Source organism: Palaemon carinicauda, chromosome 21 (genome assembly GCF_036898095.1).
Source record: "Palaemon carinicauda isolate YSFRI2023 chromosome 21, ASM3689809v2, whole genome shotgun sequence".
Taxonomy (NCBI): Eukaryota; Metazoa; Arthropoda; class Malacostraca; order Decapoda; family Palaemonidae; genus Palaemon; species Palaemon carinicauda.
The window spans coordinates 23,908,115-23,920,147 of record NC_090745.1 but is presented as its reverse complement, the minus strand read 5'-3'; the positions used below and the strand labels follow the sequence as shown (position 1 = coordinate 23,920,147).

At 35.6% G+C, this 12,033-nt stretch overlaps 1 protein-coding gene across 1 annotated transcript in view; it reads left to right on the top strand.

The window, feature by feature from the left end:
* The window catches only part of LOC137614799 (basic proline-rich protein-like), a 17,844-nt gene extending 13,888 nt beyond the window's left edge, over positions 1 to 3,956 (top strand). Inside the window, exon 4 of the mRNA XM_068344465.1 lies at positions 1,467 to 3,956. Coding sequence (XP_068200566.1) covers positions 1,467 to 3,956 — 2,490 coding nt within the window. The remainder of the gene's footprint in view (positions 1 to 1,466) is intronic.
* Positions 3,957 to 12,033: the final 8,077 nt, after the last annotated feature.

The window sequence follows — 12,033 nt, the reverse complement described above, 5'->3', positions numbered from 1 at the left end:
TTCCTTCGCCTCTTGTTTTCAAGATTTTTTGGCTTCAACGGATTGCCTCCTACGTTTGGTCGCTAATCCTCAGCAGTCGGTTAAAGATTTTTCTTGTGATAAGTCTGCTCACAAATCTGGCTTTTCTCATCCTCCTCCTCCTCCTCTTTCCTCTCTTTCTTTCTCCTCCTTTTTCTTCTTAGTGGATTAATTTTATAGTTGGCCAGCAGGCCTCTAGTCATTTTATGGGTTGTAACCTTCTTGAGATTATAGTTTTGATGTAGGGAGGAAGCAGTTTCACACATTTTACGTAACACTTGTTATTTTTCGGCGATTTCTAGAAGAATTTAGTGGTAACATGTGATATGCACATGCGTGTGCATATGATCCGTAAGTTTGTGTGCGTGTTCACAAATGATCGACGCGATGCTCATGAGTCCTCTTGTTTAGGAGTATGGAATAGCTTTTTGTTTGGAAGTTTATCTGCCGAGGAGACTCATCCCTGAATCAGTTTTCTGTGATATATGGTTGAATGAAGTTTAAATATACTATACGAATATATATATATATATATATTTATATATATATATATATATATATATATATATATATATATATGCATATATATGCATATATATATATATATATATACACTATATGTTAACTATTTAGATAGATATGCGCGCACACGCACGTACACACAGATTTAAACCTTCCCACCCCCTCCCCCTTTCCTAACTACAACCCACCGGTTCGACAATTTGTGGGAGAATGTGGTTTCCGAGTGTACCTCGCAGTATCCTCACTCTCCAAGGTATGGCTACTCCCTCTCCCCCTTTAGCGTGCCAAAAATATATTATATATATTTGTATATATATATATATATTTATATATATATGTGTATATAAATGTATGTATACATATATATATATATATATATATATATATATATATATATATATATATATATATACACATATTTATATATACATACAAATTTATATATATATATATATATATATATATATATATATATATATATAATATATATTGTGTATGTCTATGTATTTGCATGTATGCTTGTATATATATGTATGCATTTATAAAGATAAATAAATAAATAGATAGATATGTGTATATCTATATCTGCCTGGTCGTGTAATGGTGTGTAATATTAATTAACCTTAATATTTGAAATACTATAAAGGAAATTGAGCACTCAGTGAAGCTACAACAGTAAACTCGACACTTTAGATTATTTTTTTGTAGTAATTCATGCTTCGTTAAGTGTAATTATGTGTTCTCTAATCACTTCGTACCCATTCTCATAAAGTATTACCAGTGATGTTGTGGGTGTCAGTGCGAGAAGATGAGGGAGGGAGGAAGGGGGGGGGGGATTTAAGCATCCAGGGGGAATCCCCTTCCCCCCCTCCTTCTTTTCATTAAATTAAACTGGCCCTATCCCAACACTAAATCTTGGTCTGAAGCCAGCACTGATTTCTGATCTTAAGCCACCCCTTGATCTTAAGTCAGCAGTGAATCTTGATCTTAAGCCAACACTGAATCTTGATCTTAAACCAGCACTGAATCTTAATCTTAAGCCAGCGCTGAATCTTGATCTTAAGCCAGCTCTGAATCTTAATCTTAAGCCAGCACTAAATCTTGATCTTAAGCCATCACCGAATCTTGATCTTAAGCCAGCACTGAATCTTGATTTTAAGCTAACTCTGAATCCTGATCCTAAGCCATCACCGAATCCTGATCTTAAGCCAGCACCGAATCTTGATCTTAAGCCATCACCGAATCTTGATCTTAAGCCATCACCGAATCTTGATCTTAAGCCAGCACCGAATCCTGATCTTAAGCCAGCACCGAATCTTGATCTTAAGCCATCACCGAATCTTGATCTTAAGCCAGCACCGAATCCTGATCTTAAGCCAGCACCGAATCCTGATCTTAAGCCATCACCGAATCTTGATCTTAAGCCATCACCGAATCTTGATCTTAAGCCAGCACCGAATCCTGATCTTAAGCCATCACCGAATCCTGATCTTAAGCCAGCACAGAATCCTGATCTTAAGCCAGCACCGAATCTTGATCTTAAGCCATCACCGAATCCTGATCTTAAGCCAGCACCGAATCTTGATCTTAAGCCATCACCGAATCTTGATCTTAAGCCATCACCGAATCTTGATCTTAAGCCAGCACCGAATCCTGATCTTAAGCCAGCACCGAATCTTGATCTTAAGCCATCACCGAATCTTGATCTTAAGCCAGCACCGAATCTTGATCTTAAGCCAGCACCGAATCCTGATCTTAAGCCAGCACCGAATCCTGATCTTAAGCCATCACCGAATCTTGATCTTAAGCCATCACCGAATCTTGATCTTAAGCCAGCACCGAATCCTGATCTTAAGCCATCACCGAATCCTGATCTTAAGCCATCACCGAATCCTGATCTTAAGCCAGCACAGAATCCTGATCTTAAGCCAGCACAGAATCTTGATCTTAAGCCAGCACAGAATCCTGATCTTAAGCCAGCACAGAATCCTGATCTTAAGCCAGCACCGAATCCTGATCTTAAGCCAGCACCGAATCTTGATCTTAAGCCAGCACCGAGTCCTGATCTTAAGCCAGCACTGAGTCCTGATCTTAAGCCAGCACCGAATCTTGATCTTAAGCCAGCACCGAATCCTGATCTTAAGCCAGCACCGAATCTTGATCTTAAGCCAGCACCGAATCCTGATCTTAAGCCAGCACCGAATCCTGATCTTAAGCCAGCACCGAATCTTGATCTTAAGCCAGCACCGAATCTTGATCTTAAGCCAGCACCGAATCCTGATCTTAAGCCAGCACCGAATCCTGATCTTAAGCCAGCACCGAATCCTGATCTTAAGCCAGCACCGAATCTTGATCTTAAGCCAGCACCGAATCCTGATCTTAAGCCAGCACCGAATCCTGATCTTAAGCCAGCACCGAATCCTGATCTTAAGCCAGCACCGAATCCTGATCTTAAGCCAGCACCGAATCCTGATCTTAAGCCAGCACCGAATCTTGATCTTAAGCCAGCACCGAATCTTGATCTTAAGCCAGCACCGAATCCTGATCTTAAGCCAGCACCGAATCCTGATCTTAAGCCAGCACCGAATCCTGATCTTAAGCCAGCACCGAATCTTGATCTTAAGCCAGCACCGAATCCTGATCTTAAGCCAGCACCGAATCCTGATCTTAAGCCAGCACCGAATCTTGATCTTAAGCCAGCACCGAATCTTGATCTTAAGCCAGCACTGAGTCCTGATCTTAAGCCATCACCGAATCTTGATCTTAAGCTAGCACCGAATCCTGATCTTAAGCCAGCACCGAATCCTGATCTTAAGCCAGCACCGAATCTTGATCTTAAGCCAGCACCGAATCCTGATCTTAAGCCAGCACCGAATCTTGATCTTAAGCCAGCACCGAATCCTGATCTTAAGCCAGCACTGAGTCCTGATCTTAAGCCATCACCGAATCTTGATCTTAAGCCAGCACCGAATCCTGATCTTAAGCCAGCACCGAATCTTGATCTTAAGCCAGCACCGAATCCTGATCTTAAGCCATCACCGAATCTTGATCTTAAGCCAGCACCGAATCCTGATCTTAAGCCAGCACCGAATCTTGATCTTAAGCCAGCACTGAGTCCTGATCTTAAGCCAGCACTGAGTCCTGATCTTAAGCCATCACCGAATCTTGATCTTAAGCCAGCACCGAATCCTGATCTTAAGCCAGCACCGAATCTTGATCTTAAGCCAGCACCGAATCCTGATCTTAAGCCAGCACCGAATCTTGATCTTAAGCCAGCACCGAATCCTGATCTTAAGCCAGCACTGAGTCCTGATCTTAAGCCAGCACTGAGTCCTGATCTTAAGCCAGCACCGAATCTTGATCTTAAGCCAGCACTGAATCCTGATCTTTATGATAATGAGAAAATTTGCGATTGATTGATTTTTTGGCAAAAAAAGGGCGTTGTAACGACTGTGGTCATTGACCTTATGAGAAAAAAAAAACCTTTAACTACCCACAGTAGTTTATCTTTTCTCTTGAGACTGGTTTGGTAATTAGCCGTCTTGGCGTGATTTTGGGGTATCAGAAGGCATGAGAGGAACGGTGGTGAGGAATGATCGTTGCAGTGAAGGGTTAATCTTGAACCCTATCTAAACGTTCGAACACTTATCAATGAATTTCTTTCCGGGTTCGAATTTGACGAGATTTTGCTTGAGAGAGAGAGAGAGAGAGAGAGAGAGAGAGAGAGAGAGAGAGAGAGAGAGAGAGAGAGAGAGAGAGAGCGTGTGTGTGTGTGTAACTGTGCGTATGTGTTCTCCCTCTAACTTTTTAAATAACATCCTAGTGAGAGAGAGAGAGAGAGAGAGAGAGAGAGAGAGAGAGAGAGAGAGAGAGAGAGAGTATGGGTGTGTATCTGTTTGTGCGTATGTGTTCTCCCTCTTACTTTGTAAATAACATTTTAGTTAATTAGAGAGAGAGAGAGAGAGAGAGAGAGAGAGATGTGTGTGTGTGTATATGAGTGTATCTGTTTGTGCGTATGTGTTCTCCCTCTAACTTTGTAAATAACATTCTAGTGAATGAGAGAGAGAGAGAGAGAGAGAGAGAGAGAGAGATAGAGAGAATTGCCGTTTGTGCGTATGCGTTCCCTCTTTAACTTTGGAAATATTTTAGTTCATTTTTCCAATGCGCTATCAAATTATTTTCACATGGATAGAAATAATACCATTTAAAAGGTAATATCGAAATAGAACCAAATCTCTTTATTACGACAGTCTTTCTTTATAGTTATATGATGTTTTGATTAGCAAAATAATGATTTTTAAATGCCATTTTATATCCATGTATAAAAGCTGCTACTTTTTCCACTTACTAAAATATATAACAGAATAGTCTCTGTGTTTGTCATAACAGCAGTTGTAAAATGTTTTTTATATATGGTTGTGTTCGCTTATTGAAAACGTTTCTGCCTGGCGATCTGTTGGACTTGGGTTTGAGATTCCTCAAGCTCGATAGCTTCTCGTAGTGTCTGCAATCTCACCATCCTCTTGTGCTAAGAATGGGGACCTATAGGTCTACCTGCGAAGTCATCAGCAAGCCATTGCCTTGCCGTCCCTGGTCCTTGCTTGGATGGAGCGGGGACTCGGGACCTAACCATATGTAGATATGGTTAGTCTCTAGGGCATTATCAGTCCCTTGCCTCTACCATTCATGAGTGACTTTTATTTATTTTTATAATGATAGTAATTGGGATTTTTTTAAGTTGAGTATTTTTTATCTACTTCGTGTGCATAAATATATACATATTTTGTAAAATTTTCAACTCCATGTTTATATAATTTTTAATTCTCTGTGTACACGTATTTTAAAAAAAAGTGAGAATGGACCAAGAGCAGTGAGTGGAATACAGAAAATCTCCCGAAATGAGATGATGCCTGGATGTCAACATCCAAATGAGATTTCCCACCAAGAGCTAGAATATGGCTCTAGGCGTGACTCCTTCCTTCCTTCCTGCGTGCCTACACGTCAAGGAGTTTTCTCCGCAAATTACTTTTTTTCGGGGATTTTATATTTTTATTTTACCTTTTTTCAGTTCCTCCATTCTGGTTTTGTATATGAATTGGCTCCTTAGTAAATTTCTATTTTTTTACTGACAATTTTCTTCTGTTCTTTTATTTACTTACTGCATTTTTATATTTGAATCTTTATTCATTCTCGTAATTAGCTTTTGAAAAATGTATATTGAAAATTTTTTGGACAAGTGTTTTCTTCTTTTTTTTATTCACTTACTGTTTAGGAAATTTCATATTTGAAGCTTCATTCATTATTTTAAATAGCTTTTAGAAAAATGTATGTAGAACATTTAAAAATTCTTCTTACAATCATTGTCAAATGTTTAATTGTGGGAAACTTGCTGTGTATGTTAGTTTCATTTACACGGTTTCACGATTAATCAAGTAATTGCTTATTAGGAATTATATATATCGGTTAACAATACTCGGGCCCTGTACTCCAATGTCGTTTTCTGTTATTTTTTTTTTTTTTAAATTGAACTTTTTAGCCAGTAACTCTAATTTATGCATATGACAATGTAAATTAAATACGCTCAAACATACGTATATCATCACCAATTTCTGTATACATTATTCCATAAGGGAATACATGTGTGTATTATAGTATCAGTAGAAAATTACTTTTGTTGTAAACCTGATTGTAGAAACATTGTTTACTTTGGTTTATATATAATTGTGAATAATCAGAGTATGATTATTCTGTTCATTTCCTTTCATGTTTTTGAGTGAAAATTTAATTCTTTTCAGATTTTAGTTTTGTGGTGATTTTATTTTGGAGGAATAAAAACTGGTGTTGTAATAAATATCAAGCTTTTCTTTATTTATTTTATGGTAGTAGACTAAATTAATACTAAAGGTGATCCAGAAATGTTCGTTTAACGACGCTGGTATTAGTTGTTGAGAAATAGTATAATCCTTTATACTCAGAATCCTGTTTTTCATTTCAGTTGGATTTATATCTAATTACCTTAATGTTTTCCATGTTACTGAGAGAGAGAGAGAGAGAGAGAGAGAGAGAGAGAGAGAGAGAGAGAGAGAGAGAGAGAGAGAGAGAGAGAGAGAGAGAGAGAGAGAGAGAATTCGTCTTGACTGCTGGTGTTCCGGGAATGATAAATTTGGTTTTAATTACCCTCTCTCTCTCTCTCTCTCTCTCTCTCTCTCTCTCTCTCTCTCTCTCTCTCTCTCTCTCTCTCAGACGCTGATTGACAACGTAGAAGAAATCGAGGGGAGTGTGAGTGAAGATTATAGGGCGAAGGAATGAAACATAATTTACAATTTTTATGTTGTTTCTGGACTATTTCTCGTAAGGTTTTATTGTAACTGTTATGCCCCAAAGATAATCGTTCCGTATGCTATAAATATTTGTTTGCATCCTTTTGAATTTAAACAGAAGCGTGGTTTGTATATTTGTTGTTATTGTTTGTACGTATGGGATGGAAGAGTGAGGACATTTTTCATGTCGATTACTTTCCGTCCTTCAAATTAATGTATTATGATTAATTGCTAGTGCAAGGTATCCACACTCGAAAAGGGGCCACATGCATATATATATATATATATATATATATATATATATATATATATATATATATATATATATATGTATATATAATGTATATATATATAATGTATATATATATATAATGTATATATATATATATATATATATATATATATATATATATATATATATATATATATATATGAGTGTGTTTTCCCACTCAGAGGGGGATCAAACATATGGGTGTATACTATTTCAACTATACAGATGCAACTATCAATATGTGTACTTTTTCAAATGCATACTTGCACTTCCACAAAGGAAATGAGCAAGTTTCATTTTAGCGACATGCATTGAGCCTCAGTGAAGTTGACCTTTTATGCAGTTTATAATTACTGCCGTTAGACGATAATGGAAATAAAGTAGACATTCTCCTTCCTGCTTAACTCGCCCCTATCGTTATTTTTTCCCCCGGTTTTCCTTCACCTTCCTCCCTCCTCTTTTCGCCCATTGTGGTTCCATAGTTACGCATGATGGATGACGAGGAAATGTTATTATGGAGATGTATCCCCAAAGTCCCCACCATTGTGTTTCCTTTCTTCTTTCTTTCTTACAACATTCCTTTTCATTCACGACACCGAATGCGAAATTTGAATGTTCCTAAGACGAGGCAAAAGGGTTTTTGTGTGTTGGGGCGGGGGGGGGGGGGGGTTGCAAGGGGAAGGGGGGAGTAGGAGTGGGAGGAGAGGGGGCGAAAATTTGATTGCTCAACGTTTTAGTGCAATTCGTTTGCAGTGAATTCGGGAATTACACTTAAGTATGATGGATGTCACCTTAGTATGAGACTTTGGGAAAGCTTTGCTCTTCTCGATTTGAGTGATTTCAATCTTCTAATTGCCCTCTCTCTCTCTCTCTCCCTCTCTCTCTCTCTCTCCTCTCTCTCTCTCTCTCTCTCTCTCTCTCTCTCTCTCTCTCTGATGCATTGAATCAGTGTTGGAGAATGAAGTTAATTTCCTTGTTATATATATATATATATATATATATATATATATATTTAAAATTAGTTGTACATCGATTTTTATTAAGATTTTTTCATTATCATACTTTGATTTAAGGAGTGTTTTTTTAAATGTTTTCTGAGGAAAAACCTATTCCAGTGAAAAATTTTCTTTATGTCCAGTATAGGTTTCTCTCTCTCTCTCTCTCTCTCTCTCTCTCTCTCTCTCTCTCTCTCTCTCTCTCTCTCTCTCTTTCTCGTGTGTGTAAATATATATATATATATATGTGTGTATATATATATATATATATATATATATATATATATATATATATATATATGTGTGTGTATATATATATATATATATATATATATATATATATATATATATATATGTATACATATACTTATATATTAATATACATATTCGTACATTTATAAAAAATACTTTGTGTATGTATGTTTATAATACAAAACATTTGTAAAATTTAACCATTCATCCTTTTTTTATATCTATTTTTCTCCAGTATGAAAACCCTTTACCACATGCATACATATCCCATGAAATATCATCTGCAGTTGAATGAAAGAGTAATTGCAGGTCATGTGTAGTGCAAGAAAAAAAATCTCATCTTACATATTGTATATTCTGACGCCAGACAAAGGCACACCAGACATATGATGTATATACAATATAATTTGTAAGAATTGTAAATGTATATTTCTTAATAAAAGAAAGAAAATCCCAGTTTTTGTATCGGAGGAGGACCGTTGTCCCGGAGAGTCGTGCAAGGTATACGTCCGGACCACCTTGAGGTTCAATTTAAGGGAGATAATAAGATGGGAGTAGCATAAATAAGTGCACATCGTTATCTCTCTCTCTCTCTCTCTCTCTCTCTCTCTCTCTCTCTCTCTCTCTCTCTCTCTCTCTCTCTGAGCTGAATAATTTAGTCTTTTAGAGGAAAAAATCTCATATGTTTAATTCATTTCATTCCATGGTATTTATTCACACATACATATTTACATATATATATATGTATATATATATATATATATATATATATATATATATATATGTGTGTGTGTGTGTATATATATGTGTGTATATATATATATATATTATATATATATATATTTATATATATATATATATATATATATATATATGTATGTGTGTGTGTGTGTTTTAAGTAGTTCTCAGATATGTATTTTCAAGTATTATTATTAATGTAGTTTTTGTTGCATATATATATATATATATATATATATATATATATATATATATATATATACATATATATATATATATATATATATATATATATATATATATATATATATATATATATATATATATACCGGTATATAAAGTCCTTTACAAGTTGTATGTTTTCATATATATATTTTCAAGTATTTTTATTATTATTTTTATTATTATTATTATTATTATTATTATTACCAAAGTCATCCCGACTAGCATCATGTCAATCTTATTATTATCAGGAATAAAGTAAATCCATCCCTTGTAATAACCTTGTTGTCATGAACACAGAAACAAAAGAATGTGAACAAGATATGTGGAAAACTGTACAATTTTTATTTTGGGTTCCAGGAAAGAAATTCTGGCAATGGTTCCAGGAAGAAATGCTGGAAAATAGCGACCACATTTCATGCAGGAAACGTGATCGTTGACAGATACACACGTAAACCTTCCTTGCATACTTATCGGAGGGAAACAAATTGGGAAGGGAAATTCTTTTATGTTTCCCTTGCATCAAATGAAAAACTACATCCTACTCGAGTTGCTGTTGGATTATAGGTCCATTTTTGTTGTTGTTATTTTGTTATATATATATATATATATATATATATATATATATATATATATATATATATATATATATGTGTGTGTGTGTGTGTGTGTGTGTGTGTATATATATATATATATATATATATATATATATATATATATATATATATATATATATATATATATATAGTGTGTGTGTGTGTGTGTGTATGATAAAATTTGCACATTTAAACGTGTTTATCATATTTCAAATAAGCTATATTTTTTAATACATTAAAGTCTGGATTCTCTTAACCTCGGGATCAGAGCCCAGGCGAAATCAGTCAAAGACTATAGTATCTGATCGGCCGGGTTTCGAACCCTGGTCCAGGATACTTGCATGCCATTGAACATATGGCCAATGGCATACTAGTATCCTGGACCTGGGTTCTCGGCCGGGTTTCGAACCCTGGTCCAGGATACTTGCATGCCATTGGCCATATGTTCAATGGCTTGCAAGTATCCTGGACCTGGGTTCGAAACCCAGCCGGTCAGATACTATAGTCTTTGACTGATTTCGCCTGGGGCTCTGATCCCGAGGTCGTTAAGAGAATCCAGACTTTAATATATATATATATATATATATATATATATATATATATATATATGTGTGTGTGTGTGTGTGTATATATAATATATATATATATATATATATATATATATATATATACATATATATGTTTATTTATATATGCTAAGGACTATGAAACGTTAAGTAGATGATGAATGGAGAAGAGTTGATGTAAATGCTCAAGATAGAGACGGCTGGCGAAATCTGAGGCTCTTTGCGTCAATATGCGTAGGAGATGATGATGATGAGTATATATATATATATATATATATATATATATATATATGTATATATATATATATGTATATATATATATATATATATATATATATATATATATATATATATATATATATATATATATATATATATGTCTCAGCCGTTACTAGTCCAATACAGAAAAAAGCCTCAAATATGTCCTTCCACTTGCGTCTGTTTATGGTCTTTCTATGTCAGTCTTTTTGTATATTATTATTATTATTATTATTATTATTATTATTAATTGCTATGCTATAACCCTAATTGGAAAGCAGGATGCTACAAGCCCAAGGTCTTCATCAGGGAAAAATAGCCCAGTGGGAAAAGGAAACAAGGAAATTATCTACATGAGTAGTAATGAATAAATAATATGAAATATATTAAGACTGGTTATTATTTGTAGAGCCAGGGGTATAGAATTTTTTCTTGGTCAGGGGTATGTCTTTATTTACCCATGATTTACTTGCTTTTGGGCATTTTATCTTCTACGTCTGGGAGAGTTTTTTTTTTTTTTTTTTTTTTTCCCACAGTCGATTAAATATTGCAAAGTTTTTTCACCCTCCATACCGTAAGAGATCACATCCACTGAATGAAATGGCCTTTCCCATATGCCGGGACCGTCACCTTACAATTTCCCCTAACTATACTATACATCACGTCCTCTGTATGATGTAATGCGCCATACATCTTTTCAGAGTATATACGCTGCATCATGCCCTTCAGGACATAACCCGCCCTTCAAAGGGTACGGCCTACCGCGCCATTCGCAGCTCAAGACGCATTACGTCACCCTCCTTCAATTGCTTCATGCTTGCTCAAGACTCAAGCGTTTCAGCGATTATACGAAATTGGTTTTATGCGGCAGAAGCAGCTATTAGAAAACCATTACTACGATTGCACTGGGTTTTTCAAGTGCCTGAGTTTGGAAGTGTCACTGGAGAAATTGCTTGGAAAGGAGGAATAGCAGGGGAAAATGATTCACGATAAATACTGTCTTAAATCCAATTTTGTTCTAGGGATATCTTGTAATTCTTCGGGTTTTAGTTAATATCTTACGGCAGTATTGATTTATTTATATTTCTGCTTTGTGTTTTTGTAGCCTATTAGAAATGTGTCTGCAACCTCACCATCCTTGTGGGTAAAGGATAGGTTTTTTTGGGGAATTCTATAGATCAACCTGCAGAGTCACCAGCAGCCATTGACTAGCCCTCCCTGGTCCTAGCTTGGGTGGAGATTGGGCTTTGGCGTTGATCATGTGTATAATGTTCA